The sequence below is a fragment of the Lampetra planeri genome, chromosome 17 (assembly GCF_965212315.1).
Source record: "Lampetra planeri chromosome 17, kcLamPlan1.2.h2, whole genome shotgun sequence".
Lineage (NCBI taxonomy): Eukaryota > Metazoa > Chordata > Hyperoartia > Petromyzontiformes > Petromyzontidae > Lampetra > Lampetra planeri.
Genome location: NC_136123.1, coordinates 9,290,948 through 9,307,474, shown reverse-complemented (window position 1 = coordinate 9,307,474; position 16,527 = coordinate 9,290,948). Strand labels below are relative to the sequence as shown.

The window sequence follows — 16,527 nt, the reverse complement described above, 5'->3', positions numbered from 1 at the left end:
GCAAATGCTGCTGGTTAGCCTAAGTCTGAAAACCAGAAGGTCGATAGACTGCAAATGATTGATTATTATTAAATATGTAATTTAATTTAATTTCCCAGGATGCTACACAGGGGAGTATATTATTATCAATCCATCAATTTGGTAAAGAGGTATGCTGTCCTGTCCTGATGCGGTTCGAGGGTTTGAGCCGCGAAGGGACAGTCCAGTCATGGAATCTTGAGTCTATCCGTGTGGTGTTTTGAGAATTACTACCTCTTGTATGTGTAGAGTTTCTCCTCCCACGAGGCAAACACCCGTTAATATCGTTGGCCCAACACGCCAATGCAGGACCCTCCTGGCAGAAAGCCTTGAGACTCAGTTATTCCTCGATACACAAGGAGGCGCGATCGTCGTAATCCTTGGATCAGAGGGTCCATCCTCTCAGCCGCCCCCCGCATCTGGCGGCCGAGCACTAACGCTGCTCCTGTGTGCGACCGCCGTGCGCAGTTCATGCCCCCGATGGTCGGGGGCTCCGGCGACCTGAGCCTGAAGCAGGTGGCCAGCATCCAGGACATCTGCGAGTCCATCAAGCAGCAGCTGCTGGTGCTCGTCGAGTGGGCCAAGTACCTGCCCGTGTTCTGCGAGCTCCTGCTGGATGACCAGGTGAGCGATGCTTGCGGGATCCACCCCGTCCTCCCAGCTCGGTGCATTTGCTCCTTCGATCAGACGTGCCGCACTCTCCCTCCAATATATGCAGCCTGTGGGCCCTACCTGTGTTTGTCTGCTGTCTATAGGTATTTCAGGCTGTCCGCCTGTGTGTTGATGTCCCTCTGTTATGTGTCCATGCCTGTCTATCTGCATGTGTCTGTCTGCTGTTCATCTGTCCTTCTGCGTTATCATTGTTCCTCGGATTATGTCATCGCTCGCAAAGTATATCAAACCGACACACCTCACGAGCTCTGTGTTCTCCCAATAGAGCAAATTTGTACCATGACCGCACGCATGGCCTACTTTCTTTATAATAACCTCGCGGCATTCTACAGCGTCCGTCGTGAAGCAGATGCCACGGAATTTTGGTGAACACACCCGTAGTATTAACCTTTTACCATTCCGAGACGTCTGCAAGTTGCAGGGTGGGTCCCGTTCACCGCTGAATCTCGGGAGGCGCAAGCGGCTCGGCGTTAATTTTATTTAGAGAGGCGTAGCACCGCTGCCTTTAGAGACATTGTACTCACCGCAGAGAACTGTAGCGACACGACCGCACTCTATGATGGCTGGCGCCAAACTGTGCCGCACGCCATCCCGCAATGATGACCTTGTGGGAGCCTCAGTTCGAAAAAGTTATTTTATTTAAGTATTTCTTCCGGTTCCATTCCGGTGACGTACACGTAGGTTTGGAATCAGAAGAAAATGTTATGATGTACACGCACGTCATTGGAACGGGAGAGGATGTACCGGGGGATAGCCCCGGAACCCGATGACGTGGACCTCTGCGGCAAGCGGCAGTGAAGCCCCCACTCGCGACCGCCCGGCCGCATAGCACGCGTGACGCGTCGTGCGCTCCCTTCTCTCGGCGTCGTGCAGGTGGCACTGCTGAGGGCCCACGCGGGAGAGCATCTCCTGCTGGGCGTGGCCAAGCGCTCCATGACCTACAAGGACGTCCTGCTGCTGGGTACGTTCCAGCACGTCGCGCCCAGCCGGCACGCGGACAGGGTCCGGTCGAAGAGAGGTTCACGGCGTTGAGGAGAGCCACTGACTGTCATTTGTTCGTTTCCGCGCCTCTGCTGCTGAGCATTGCCCAGCATCAACTTTCTTAAGACGTGTTTGGGGCATGTTTGTTTGCCGTTAGGCAGTCGCTATTGTCGCTCTGTCTCTCTGTCTGCCGGCCAGTTTGTCTGTGTTTCTGTCCGTGTGGTGGCCTGCCTGCTTGCCTGCATATCTCCCTGTTTGCTTCTCTGTCTGTCTGTCTGCCTCTCTCTCCATCAGTTTGTCCATTGTTCTGTGTTTCTGTTTTCAGTAGGCCTGCCCGTCTGTCTCTGTCCGGTGGTCTGTCTATCCCCATTTAAAATTGAGCACTATACTCCACAAAATTCCACGGGCAGCGGGACAAAGTGATCACAACACTCTCAACTAAAACTAAACTATGTTTTACTATACCAGGTAAGGCCCACTGAGCTACATAGCTCTTTTTAAGAAGCGACCTGGCCACAAATGATAGCTCAACCAAGTGGCTTATGTGGAAATGTATAGCAGCCCAATACTCTAAACGCACGTTTCTAATGTGGAGGGAAAAACTGGAGGACCCACAGAAAAATCCACGTGACCACGGGGAGAAGATGCAAACTCCGAATATAAAGGCGTTAGGGTCGGGATCGAACCCACGATCTCCTGTATACCAGGTGAGGCAGTTAACATCTCGCCACCGTGGGTCACGAGCCAGTAGAATATGAGAGGATAAAAGCAGCGCAGCAAACAAACAAATGAATAATTTACTAAACCAGTGAACGATCGAATGCGGCAACACGAACGAACAGTTAAATGGCGTCGGTGGTGGGTGCGCGTGTGGGGAGCGGTAGTGTAGTGGTTAGCGCGCTGCGCTACGAACCTGCCGACCTGGGTTAAATTTCCGCTCACGGCCAACACCAGTGACGATTATCTGAAGCGGTCCCGGGCCTCCCTTGGGTCGACTCGGCCTCAAATGAGTACCTGGTCAGATGTGTAAACATCACCACTAGGGAGACAAAGGCGGTCGGGCGTTGTGCTGGCCATCCACCCCCTCATGTGCTGTGCCGGCCTTCATAGATGCTCGCTAACAGCACTTGACCCTACAGTCTGTTAAGGCTATATGGTGGATCTTTGCCTTTGTCTTGTTGGTGCGGCAGGCGATGGGCACATCCTGGCTCGCTCGTGCCCGGAGGCAGACGTGGGCCGCGTGGCGTGCCGTGTCCTGGACGAGCTCGTGGTGCCCTTCCAGGAACTGCAGATCGACGACAACGAGTTCGCTTGCCTCAAGGCTGTGGTGTTCTTCGACCCTGGTGAGCGGAGCGAACACGGACGCGTCCATCGACGGTCGACACCTCAGCTTGACCGATGATGATCTATCACTTGTTCACCGATAGTATCGCTCTGCTATCTCTACTACTATGGTTGCTCTTCCCGTGAGCTTCACTCATTGTTTCCTGCACCCATGTTGAGGCCTTGGCCTGGCAGATTGACTGTTTTGTATCATCCAGACCATGTCCAACCACGATGCTGCAGGGAAAAAACAGCTCTCTGTCTCCTTCGCATATTCACAATGGTCAACTCCTATCGTCTCTTTTCCCAAGTTCTTGTAAACTTTCTCAGTTCAAGACATTAACTCTGATCCAGTAAACCTTCAATGGTGCTGTTTGTTGCTGGACGCTTGGTGTTTTGAGCCTCTGGGCCCGAGCTCAACAACCGCGATAAAAAAAAAACACTCAATTAACTTTCACTTTTTTAAATTAAAGTCAGAGTCAAGGTGTCTCCTTGGTTAAGTGAGAATGGGGGTTAGTGCCCTTACCAATTGGTGGTGAAAATTCCACATTCCTCTTGCCTATTGCAAGGAGCGGTCTGGATATCAAAAGATATCAAAAGATATCCAGTGTTGACCTGACCACGTGGTGGAACTCATGTTAATAACCTCTGAAAGACATCTGGACATGTTAAAAAAGGGCTTCATAGCTCATCGGTTTCCTCCAGTCTAAATAAAGATTCTGATTCTGAAAATGGCAAGAGTCGGTCTCCAACTTGGATGTTTAAACTCACACGCTCACAATTGTGAGTTCAGTGATTCTAGCTCCATGTCAACCCGGCTGGTTGTGGATTTTGTGCCGGTTCAGTGAGCTGGCAGTGAGCTCGCTCAGACGAATAATAACAGCAGCAACAACAAGAGCAGGAAATTAAGGTGTCTTCGTTGTGTCTGTGTGTTATGTTAGGGGCAGCGCTCTATCAGCAGTGGAATGCTAATCAATCTCATTTTGCCTTTCCTCTTGTCGTTTTAATTTCACGGAGCTGCCGACTAATTCGACTTCAGAAGCAGTGATTAATGATGGCGTGCACATGCTCCGGGAAATAAATGGCTACGTGATTGAGGTCAAAGACACAATTCAAACTTTTCAGAAAATCAGCGGGCTTGGGCAGGACGCGTCACGGCTCGAAGGGAAGATGGACCGATGGTTGAGAATAATAACGGAGTGGCAGCCAAGGAGCGGAACGCGCCCTGTAGGATTTCTACCGAGGAAAGGGAACGATGAAATGGGTTCATGTGCAGGGGCTGGGTGGAATAAAACATTGATTGGGGACAACTTGGGAGAGGCCTTCGTCCAGCAGTGGATTTATCGTGGCTGATGATGATTATGGTGGTCAAGTGGTCGCTGGAACATTTTGAGAACAGCTGCTTATTCCTAGGCCCAATTATTCAAAATATAACAGCAGCAGCATGAGCTCCCTTGGCCACCCGTGGTCAGATCAACATTCAAACTGAAGTCAAAGTGTATCCCTGAATTAAACAAGTGTTGAGTAAGCCTTCTTTCCTGAGACAGCCAGAAGCCAGCGGTATACAATTTCCCATTCCCATGTCCGTGCAATGACTGCTGTTGACTCCCCCACAAAGCATTACTCTTTTTAACAGCCACACAGAGATGGATGGTGATGATGTGCCGAGTCCAGCTCTCCTGGCTGGGGTTTAACCTTCTGATTGCGATTCGATCGCCACATGGGACAGTAATACGTTCGCCACAGTTGTGTGAGAGCTGACGGTAAAGTGAGTCCACGCCGGATCAGCATTTGAAGTCACGACCTTCCAGTCGCGAGCCGCGTGCTTTGTTCACCGCGCCGCTCGGCAAAGAGGGTTAACCGTCGTCCTCTTCCCCTTGTGACCTCCCACCCCACCTCCCCCCCCCCCTCCGCTGTCCGCCCGGCAGACGCCAAGGGCCTCCGCGACCCCGAGCGGATCCGCAACGTGCGCTTCCAGGCGCAGCTGAGCCTGGAAGATTACGTGACGGACCGGCAGTACGAGTCGCGCGGGCGCTTTGGCCAGCTGCTGCTGCTGCTGCCCACGCTGCAGAGCCTCGCGTGGCAGATGATCGAGCAGATCCAGCTGGCGCGGCTCCTCAGCGTCGTGCGCGTCGACAGCCTGCTGCAGGAGATGCTGCTCGGAGGTGAGGAGCGAGCGGACGAGCGTGGACGTACGTGCGTGCGCGTGAGCGCCCTGTGCTCGTACGCACGCGCCCAGTCTGTGCATGCACACACGCACACTCACGCAGGCGAGCAAATACCCTGCGCTCGGACGCACGTGCGTCTGTGCGTGCACGCACACACACGCGCTCACGCGCACTCAAATACCCCGTGCGACACGCACGCGTGCACCACGTTGCTCCCACGAGCCGGCTCTGCTCGGGTCTAACCGGAGGGGCGCCGACTGTGACCGCGTGCGCAGGGGCGGCGAACGAGCTGCAGCACCCGCACGTGCAGCACCCCTCCTCCCACCTGAACCCCGAGCACATGGGCGGCCAGGTCATCATGAGCACCGCGCTGCCGCACGGCCTCATGCCCAACGGCCAAGTCTGTGAGTGGAGTGAGCTGCTCACACTGCACCGCGCACACACGCTCAGCGCCGATGGTCCTCGCCCGCACTCCCCGCCTGCCGATGTTAACCGCCTCGCCTGGTTTACAGGAGGTCATGGGTTCGACCCCAACCCTGACACCTGTAAATTTGGAGTTTGCGTGTTTTCTCTCCCCGTGGTCGCGTGGATTTTTCTCCGGGTCCTCCTGTTTTTCCCTCCATATTTAGAATCAACATCATGTGTGTCGAGTATTTGGCTGCTATACATTTCCACGTGATAAGCCACTTTGTTGAGCTATCATTTGTGGTCAGGTCGCTTCTAAATAAAGAGCTACATAGCTCAGTGGGCCTTGCCTGGTTAAATTAAAATAGTTTAGACAAATAGTTTAGTTTTTTGCATTTTTCAGCAATTTCTGTATGTGGAAATTCTTTACCACATTACGTAGCCAACCGTGCTAATCGGAGGTGCGTGTGAGGGTACATCTCCTAAATTATATTACACAGTACACAGCCTCGATTTAAAGCTTTCGTGACTGCAGGGATTCATCTTCTTGGTTCTTTCGGTAAAGTCACGTAGAAGGGAAGTAATAAAATAATAAAAATAAACCATTACTTCCCTTCTACGTGACTTTACCAAAAGAACCAAGAAGATGAGTACACAGCCTGGTTATCGTTTCCACGAGTGACCGCTCTGTACAATGTAAACAAACGGTCTGTCGCCCTGTGTCACGAGCTGGCTCTGATGTTCCCCGGCAGCGTCGTCGCCGGAGACGCCGCACCCCTCGCCGCCGTCGTCGGTGCCCCCGCCGGGCACGAGGGCCGGCGCGGAGCAGTTCCGCCACCTGCACACAATGGGGGGCAGCCCCGTGACCCCCAACGCAGCGCACGTCTTCAGCCACGGCAGCGGCCTCAAGCGAGAAGCCCTCAGCTAAGAGAAAGCCCCTCTCTGGGCCGAGTGGGCAGGGTGCACGCTCTCGCCCGCCCGCACGCCCGCACGCACGCCCGCCTGCCCGTTCGTGTGGGTGTCTGCGAACGAGAGAAGTTTACGAGCACGGTCGAGCGCAGTTCCCACTGTGATGACGAGACGTTACCCAACGCTCGACTGCAACTTTGGTACCGTTTTCGTCAAACTTTGTTTTATTTTTTTTATTCCTGTATTGAAATATAAAATGGGTAATTTGCGTCGTCTTGCTGTGTCATGAGCGTGTTTAGGCAATCAGAATGCCGACTCTGATGGTGGTTTTGGGCCGTGGGTGTAAGTTCCACAGGACAGACAACAACTTCACAAGTGGTTCGTTCTCACCCGGTGGTGCTCATTTTACTGACCTTGGAGTAATGATGATGATTGGTTGAGTTAGCCCTGGTTGGGCTTTTAAACTCGTCTTCGCATGATTGGGAATCCAGTTGCTTCAAACTGACCCGCATCCTGGTCGTGCCTCTCATAGCCTTAAATAAATTCAGTAACGTGGTACGAATGATCAAACCTAATCTTCATGTTTTGTATTTTTAATGCCTGAAACTGTGATACTCAGGTACAGTAAAATATAAACTCACGCACACAGAAAAAAAACTAAACATTACAACGCTAAAGCAAAATCAACACATTTTAAAGTTTTTTTTTAAGTTATTCTTCTGGCTGGCATTACAATGCAGACGCTGAAGAGTAGAATAGAATGTTGTTGTCTTTGTCTCTACAGCAGAAGGAGCAGCAGCTAAGTGGAGATATACATTTTGTGCGGTTTGGGAGACGAGACACCCGTGATTAATATCTCGCACAAGGATACTGCCAGCTTGGAGCGTTCGCTATAGCCATTGTACCTTTACTTGAACCGAGGTGGCAAGGGCCCAGAAAGCACGTGACCTCGGGGGGCCAATGTTGGAGCGTGGTTAGAACCCGTTGGCCCAAGGGGTTGGGTTCCAATTTGGCCCAACGTTCCACATTTGATGGGGAGGTGTGAGAGCTGCAGTGGCTGCATTGGTGTAATTGCCTCTCTTTGAGGCGCCACCTGTAATCGAGCATGTGAATCGTAGTTAAGAGAATTACAAATTGTATTAGAAAATTGTAGTTTTTATTTCGTGCTTATTACAATCGTCTGCCATTTCATTTTCCATTATTGCCGTCGCGTATTTTGATGTAATTTTTTTTATATACATACCGTGTGTGCATAAATGTCGAGTAGCGTGGATTTATTGAATGCCACTACGTTTTCTGTCTTGGTTTGTGTTTTAATTTTATTTTGTAAAGCTTTGTTTTACAAAGTTGGGATTCACCATCAAGAGGATCATTTCATGACTTGTGCTGCGTTGCAAGCTTCAAGAGAGGAATGTGAAGCGGCGATGTACAAGTCCCTGAAGTGACGTAGAATGAGCGGTGCTATAACAAGGACTAAATGTTCAGTTAAAAGTACAATATTTTTTAACAAGGATTACCAAACCTAACAACAATAGAATAACTCTGGGTTGCTTTTTTATATTTTTGCAACACTTTCTTTTGGATAGGTAAATGTCTACGTTGACCTTCTTTCACACCGTACGCAGCCAAACGTGCTGTGATCGGGGGTGCGGGAGATGGACAACAAAACCATACACAAAAAATTCGTTCCAAACAAATGAGTTTTCAATCTAGATGATTTAAAAGTGCATAGCTACAGTGGCTTTCTAATATCGGAAGGAAGAGCGTTCCAGACGGCCTTAGAAGCACATTCGAAATGGTAGAAGTCATCAAGAGCCAGAGAAGTCTGTAAAAATCCATACTCGCCAGACCTGCCCTCCAGTGACTTCGACGCGTGCCCACAGTGAAGAAAGAACTTGCGGAGAAATTCATTTTTCCCAGTGGCAAGGAAGTGGTTTGAGGAGCAATGCTTAAGAGTTCTCACAAATGGGGATTAAATCCTTCGAACGTGCACGGACCAAGCAAGCGCAATGTAGAAACATAACATCGTGAAATCAAGGTCAGCCTTTGCTTTTGTCAGACCACAGACTTATCGAAGAACCTCCCAGCAGCGGCTTTGCTCAGTGTCGCCCCTGCCACGTGTGGCCGCATCTCGAGTGGCCCGTTGCCACAGCGGGCACTGCTCACCTCTACGCCTGGATGCTCCCATAAGGGGGGCAGGCCGTCACCGCTGAGGGTTGAACGGAAAATCCCATACAAATGTTATTATGTGTAGCGATGTACATTGAACCAAATGATGGATAGGGGTTTAGACGTAATAATTTCGGGACGCAGAGATTTTTAGATGGGAATATAGGATAGGAAATGTTTGTGTGTAACAGAAGGAAAAGATTTAAAAGGCATTAAACTGTTTTTAATATATATACATAAATTGTCTTGTGTTTTCAATCAGAACATTGCAAGTAGTTTATTTAAACCGAACCACTTGTTCGATGAAATGAAACCGGCTGGTTAATTGCAAAATCCTGCGTTTAAAAAACAAAAGAGATTCACGCAGAACGTTTCGAATGATCGGGTTTATTTATAATGTGGAGTTGTTATAAAAGGGGCGGTTGAAAAATGTTTTGGGAATGTGACATCAAACAAATGTCATCTCACAATCAGCATGGTACCTGTGGATTATTTTACCCTCTCACGAACCGCGTCCGTCGTGGCAGGCTGCTGTGATATTTGCAACTGCTAAGAAATAACAATGACACTTATAAAACACACACACATTTGCGGCCTTTTGATTCCTAAAATCGCATTAAATCAAAAGCAATTCTTTTAGGTTTTGTTGCCAATAATTTAGAGACGAGAGGGCTAAAGCCTAGATCTACATTCCTGAAACTCGTGGAACCACACGTGCAATGGTGTGGAGCGTTGCTCTATTAAGGAAATACATTGACAAATGTGGCCCTTTAACCGATCCCATTCCTAAAACATTGGTCTCACGCCCTTAACCATAATACCATGTACTGTGTTATACTGGGCGTGGGGTGTTAATCTGTACACACTTTGCATGGCTCGTCTCCAGCGAAACCAAGCCTGAGTCAATGTGAGAAAAAAATGTTGTGCTTTCCTTACCTCTATGTCTTACATGCTGCGTTGTACGTATGTGTGTGCATACGTACGTACACACAGGAGGGGGAGCGGTGACGCATTGGTTAACGCTGCACTTGGCAACGAACCTGGCTATCCAAGTTCTATTCCCGCTCGTGGCCAATATCCGTGGCAAATATCTGAATCGGTCCTGTGCCTCCCCTAGGTCGACTTAGCCTTAAATTACTACCTGGTGAGGGTGTGTAAATGTCAGCATTGGGGACAGAAAGGCGGCCGGTCATGGTGCTGGCCACCCACCGTTTCGTGTGCCGTGTCGGTCTTAATAGGAGCTCACTAACGGCACATGCCCCAACAGTCTCAGGCTATACGGGGGATCTTTGTCTTTGCTCGTGTGTACATGTCATGTGCGTGCCCTATGTGTACATGCTGTGTGTTATTCGTGCATCATCTGTCGCACCCATGTCATCCCTAAGTGTACATGCCATGACGTGTGTTCCATTTGTGTACATGCTCTTTGTATACTAAATGTAAAAAACACGAATGTCTCCTCTGTGCCTTAAGTGTACATGCTAATAATGTGTGCACTCCGTACTCCGTGTGCATGCATGGCCTACACGTGCCTACGTGTACACACGTGTCTAATGTGTACACGTTGCGTACACACGTGTCTGCACGCCACGTGGACGTGTGTCGCATATACACACGTCACCTTCCACATGCATCGAGACCACAATGGGTCATGTGATGCCTAGCCTGCAACACGTTACGTGTGCACAATGGATTATATTTTTTATGTTAACATCTTTCTACGTTTGTTATTTTTTCTAAACTGCTTAAGTTTGTTAAATAACCAATGAACCTTAGACTAGTTAGCGCAAGCCAGTTTGTGTGATGCATTGGCTAATTTCATAGCCAGTGTATCCATGTGATTCCTAATTTTAATGCAACGCGGGTGATTATTGATGTCCTAATGTGAAGAGCTAAATCAGGGATATATATCTGAACGTACCTTCCTGTACATATTAGTGCAAAAAATGTTACTATTATTGATGCCAAAGGAGAATGAATTTGATGTTCTCATCCTGTACGTCTACGTAATAAAATAAAATAAAAATAATAACTTTCGTATTTTTGAGATTTTTGTGTTTCTTATTTTTAATGCAGACAACACACATGTGTATGAGTCAAGTGAAGTTGCATTTAAAAGTATTTTTGGAATGGTATTCAGATTTTTGGGGGGATGTTAGGATTTGGGATTAAAGATTTAATTAGTATTTTTAGATTTAATATATCCTAACTTTCATTGTTATGCATTACGTTTTATATCTTAATTACGTAAAATGTTAACCATTTAACTTTTATTTTTAATATGAAGTGCCATCAAATGGTTATAATTAGTGCAGTTTACATTTAGAGATGCAGATTGAATCCGAAAATATACAACTGAATCGAGGTACAAAATCTTGTACCATCAAGAAAATGTTTCGGTTATATTTTGAAAATGTGATGTCACTTTCCGTGCGTTTCTCTACCAAATATATATTTTTAATTACACGTATTTTTTACATTCTGGAAACTGGTATAGCCACAATGGAAGCTCTCAAGATGGGACGACCTGCTACTGCATCAACAGGGCATCAATGTGTCTAGAGTTGTAATTCCACTGTATCATGGATATTACTCTTTGTTTTTTTCGGTAAAGTCACGTAGGTAAAAAATTTAAATAAATCAAATCACGACGTTTCGGAGGCAACACAAGCTTCCGTCTTCAGGTGGAACCGTCACAGCAAAATTACTGTATTTGTTAGAGTTTTTAACAGATGAGACAAGAAGTCAGCTTATCACTTGATACATATATTTTGCTGTGACGGTTCCACCTGAAGACGGAAGCTTGTGTTGCCTCCGAAACGTCGTGATTTTATTTATTTTAATTTTTTACCTACGTGACTTTACCGAAAAAACCAAAGAGTATGAATCCTTGCAGTCACGAAAACTTCAAATCTAGAATCATGGATATTGCAAGGCTAAGGTTCTCTCACCAGGGAGTCTCCATTGAAGTACAACAGTCCATACGGCCATCCACAGTCAGGACCTCTTACTCCTGGACCTTTTCTGCGTGGTGTCAGGGCCAGTGATTGATCCCCTGTCCTGCAATCTTCCAGCACTGTAAATGCAATTCATCTCGAACACGAGTTCCAGCTGGGTTACGTTTAACTTAGTCCATCGAGGTGTGATTTGTCGGCAATCTCAGCGTTCCTGGACCACGATCATACCAAGGCACTAAGATTGATGTTGGACGTCCTCACGACGGCTCTTAGAGCTGACGGTCACAAGGAATCTTATGGCTTTAAATATCCTCTTCCTCTTGGCTGGCAATAACATCGGCAAAAATGATCGGGAACATTCAGGCTTTGCTCGTGCGTTTGTTTTTCATGAACTTCCAGGCAAACAAGGTGGTCCTCAACAACGGTGGAATCCACGTTTCACCTCCAGCAGGAGTTATACCTGCCAACCCTGTATCTGCCACTTTGTTATGGACATGCAGGGCCTGAGTCAAACTCAGTTTGGCTCAGGCCCTGCATCTTGCCGCTATGCGTTGACCAGGAGGCTGCCTCTCAAGGATCTGAGGCCCCATTTTACCAGAACCGTGGCATCCTACTGGGCCAGGGCCCCCAACATTCCGTCATAGGTCGTCTGCAAGGCAGCAACCTCGATATTGTCTCATACGTTCGACAGGCATTACGGGTTAGATACTCCGTCCTCCCAGGACGCCTCCTCTGAGAGGGTGGTTCTTTGTCAGCAGATATTTAGGGAGTGGCCCGTCCCTCCTCCACAGTACCTGCTGTGGTATTGTTGCTAATGTTCTAATACCAATTACGTCCAGTGGGGGCCAACCAATTATAATAATTAGCATCAACACATGAGGTTTTTGTACCTGCCTAAACCAGGTGTTTGATGGTTGGTGTCGCCGGCCAGTGGATTCCAACCCATCTGTTCCCGCAGAGGAATTTTCTCCAGATCATTGTATATTTTATTGGGCCCCTTCACCAGTCGATCATAGTTCGTCACCAGACCGCTTCTAGTTCCCATCTAGAGAGTCGACACGATTCTTGTTTAAGGTGTTTTAACTTTCTCCACCTCTTCCCTTTCCCCTCTCGAATTCGTTTCTGTGTTTTATAAGCGAGCATCGATCGTGCCTCTATTGACTATTCGCTACGTCTTGTTGTGCTTTGTTAGTAGGTTGCGAGGCACACTTAATTCGACGAGTTCACGTGTCCGGTTTGGCCCACGGGCCATCAGTTGGCTGGCCCCTGCTCTGTCCGTGCGCAGGCCAAGACCTTCAATCTGGTGCCTGCAAGGCAGGTGCATTGGCAGCACCGACTCGTCTGGATGAATGTCAATGAAAGAGAAGAGCCGAATCTCCCAAAGGTGAAACGTAAAAATTGAGTTTTGAGACTGAGAGAAGCTTTCCCGAGTCAATTACCAATCATTTAAATATTGCTGCTGCCAAAATGTTGCTGACTTGCAGTAGGATTTTTGGCCAGAGCGGGAACCCCGTGTACTGAACGTGCAACTGTGTGCTTGAGGAAGAGAGATGTATGAAAAATAAAATTACCCGAAAGACAAACACATGTGCGTGACCTTCCTCGCAAACTCTGTTTCACCCCCGAGTCTTACACCGGCAATAAATCATCCCAGCACTGTAAAGGAAACGATTGGAGTGACTGTGCTAGAGCTGTTGACAAAGTTACTCTACGACTGCACGTTCTAAAAGCACATTTGACATTTTCAAGCGATAAGCAAAACTCCGGGTAGAGAATACAGTGGCAAAGTTCCGTTAATGTGAGACTCGATGGCTTTCCTATTTAAGCCACATTATAGATTAAAGAATGAAAAAACTAGTGAACTTGAAAAGCACTTTGGAAGTTTTTCCATGTCGCTTAATTGTGGCCTAAACACCTATTGAAATGAGATCTCGACCCACATACAGCCCAAAATCCATACACACCATCACATATACGCCACTGTTGTTAATCCACTGCTGGATGAGGACCTCGCCACGCCTGTGGGTGGTGGGTTGATCGATCACCACGCGAGGTGGTGCGCATTGGTGAAGGTAGAGATCATGCAGATTGTGGGAGCATAGGAGTACTACACTGCCCTCTGCTGCCCACCGCTTGTAATACTATGTGCACACAGGACACACGACGGACATTACATGCCAAAGTCATGGTCTATCCACTGCTTGATGAAGGCCTCTCCACGTTGTTGCCACCCCCCAGTGTCCCGCGATGCCGAAAATCCATCTCGCTCCTGCACACGAGCAGCCATTTCATCACTCATCTCGTCCAATCGGTCATCTTCCCATCAAGCAATGTGGTCCTGGCCAATGCGTATTGCCTACATTCCTTAGCCAATAATCGCATTTGTTCTCCGATCCGTTTCCTTTTTGTCTCTCAGTGTAATGCCAAGCACGAACCTCTCTACGCTTCTGTGGGCATTTTTTTTTCAAATCATCCCTGGCAGTGTCTCCAGATTATGAACCCACGTCATAGCCAGTGATATGCATTGATTGGAATTGTCTTACCTCGGCGCATTGCTGTGCTAATTTTCATTACAAAGTTAATTTTTACTAAAGGCACCGTAACCTGCGCTTCCACGAGTCTTTATTCCATCATTATTACCACGATATGCCTTCAATAACTGCCGTTGGTAGAAACATATTCTGAAGTGATAATTGGTTCTTTACCCTTCTATCTGGCAACAAAACTGACACCTTTTTACAAGGAGTCATGTTTGCATAGACCGCAATACCTGCAGTCATAATACAAACGAAAGAACATAACTCTGATAATGTATGCACTGTCCTTAAAGTTGATTGGTCCACACCCGAGACAGCTTTCCTTAGAGCCTAGTCTCACATGGGTTGGACCAGATGACGCCAAAAGGCGCACAACTCAAAGACAATGCACCATCAGAGTATGAGAGCTCGGGGCAAGCATCTACACTATGGGAACCTCATTTGCCAGTAAAAATATGATAATTGGTTTTTTACCCTTCTATCTGGCAACAAAACTGACACCTTTTTACAAGGAGTCATGTTTGCATAGACCGCAATACCTGCAGTCATAATACAAACGAAAGAACATAACTCTGATAATGTGCACTGTCCTTAAAGTTGATTGGTCCACACCCGAGACAGCTTTCCTTAGAGCCTAGTCTCACATGGGTTGGACCAGATGACGCCAAAAGGCGCACAACTCAAAGACAATGCACCATCAGAGTATGAGAGCTCGGGGCAAGCATCTACACTATGGGAACCTCATTTGCCAGTAAAAATTATCAGAGTTATGTTCTTTCGTTTGTATTATGACTGCAGGTATTGCGGTCTATGCAAACATGACTCCTTGTAAAAAGGTGTCAGTTTTGTTGCCAGATAGAAGGGTAAAGAACCAATTATCATATTTTTACTGGCAAATGAGGTTCCCATATTCTGAAGTGTTTTCCAGTTATGCTCCGCCTACAGATGTGGACAATTGTTTAGCATACTTGTCGGTAAACAATGTATCTCGTGATGCTGCTGCATTGGCAGTGGTGTGGAAGCGTAATTAACAACAGCAAATTATTTGGTTCTTTCGGTAAAGTCACGTAGATAGAAACATATTAATAAAGTGAATAAAAATAATACAAAAATAAACATGAAAAAACACGACGTTTCGATCACAACACAAGCGGTCGCTTTTCACTTTATTTTCATTATTATTTTTCTATATACGTGACTTTACCGAAAGAACCAAATAATATGAATTCCTGCAGTCACGAAAGTTTTAAGTCAAAATTTAACAACAGCAACTGCATACATTCGTCAATAACAATGTGGCCCTTAAACATAAAAATATATATGAGGCGACATTTAGGCTAATTAACCTTATGGCAGGACCCCGTTGTCCCATAAGCCCCTGGCTCTCGCGTAAACATTATATCATGAGCTTGTTTGCCCGTCCAAGGACGGGCGTATTGCAGTAAATCTGAAACATTCAATAGAAAAATTGTTCAGCTCATGATTATTAATAAGGGGGGGGGGGGGAGTTTGCCCCATGTGGAGTAGCGTCACACGCTAATGGTTATTGGGGAGGGGTGCGGCATGTGGAGTGACGTCAACCGCTCATGATTATTAATGAGGGGGGGCCTCGTGGTGTGACGTCACGCGCGGGACACACACATTCTTGGCTCATTACTATAATGAGCCAAGAATGTCAGTGTGTAACGCGCGTGACGTCACTCCACGTCCACCAGCCCCCCTCATTAATAATCATGAGCGGGTGACGTCACTCCACATGCCGCATCTTACATTTACATGCGAATCTCTCACATTAACATAGCCGATGCATTGGCAGTGGTGCACTGCCCATGACACTGGTTGCCGCCTATATACTTGGGCCACGCCCATCCCCAAACCTTGATGAACATTTTGCCTTCAGAGGCTAACTCCTTTGCCAGATGACGGCCGCTTGTGATGCGGTCGAAACGTCGTAGTTTTTTGTTATCTTCTTTGAACCTATCTACGTGATTTTACCGAAAGACCCTAAGAATAATCATGAACAGGTTACATCCCCCCCCCCGTCATGAATAATTATAAACGAGTGACATCACTCTGCATGAAGAAGGTGGAGCGGAAACAAAAATTTGTTTAAGCAAATTAGCTTTCATTTTGACCTTTCTTTATGGAAAGTAAAGCTAATAAATAAATCAACGCAGCAACTAATATAACAAGCCAAACAAGTCTGTGTGTGTCCCGCGCGTGACGTCACTCCACATGCCCCCCCCCACCTCATTATTATTCACGTGTGCCTGGATCTTTTTTACAAATGCAGAAGGTTGAGCGGCTATGATAATTTTTTTACGCAAATTCGCTTTCGATTTTACGTATCTTTATAAAAAGTGAAGGCAATAACTCGATGCTGTATCA

At 47.3% G+C, this 16,527-nt stretch overlaps 1 protein-coding gene across 8 annotated transcripts in view; it reads left to right on the top strand.

The window, feature by feature from the left end:
• The window catches only part of LOC144723348 (hepatocyte nuclear factor 4-gamma-like), an 82,131-nt gene extending 71,446 nt beyond the window's left edge, over positions 1 to 10,685 (top strand). For 7 of the 8 annotated variants that reach the window (XM_078602078.1, XM_078602080.1, XM_078602082.1 and 4 more), the window contains 6 exons: positions 487 to 642; positions 1,564 to 1,651; positions 2,862 to 3,014; positions 4,923 to 5,159; positions 5,438 to 5,575; positions 6,320 to 10,685. In XM_078602078.1, the coding sequence (XP_078458204.1) occupies positions 487 to 642; positions 1,564 to 1,651; positions 2,862 to 3,014; positions 4,923 to 5,159; positions 5,438 to 5,575; positions 6,320 to 6,495 (948 nt within the window). In that variant the 3' untranslated portion in view covers positions 6,496 to 10,685. The remainder of the gene's footprint in view (positions 1 to 486; positions 643 to 1,563; positions 1,652 to 2,861; positions 3,015 to 4,922; positions 5,160 to 5,437; positions 5,576 to 6,319) is intronic. The other variant, XM_078602077.1, reaches the window with a different exon arrangement.
• The last annotated feature ends 5,842 nt before the right edge of the window (positions 10,686 to 16,527 follow it).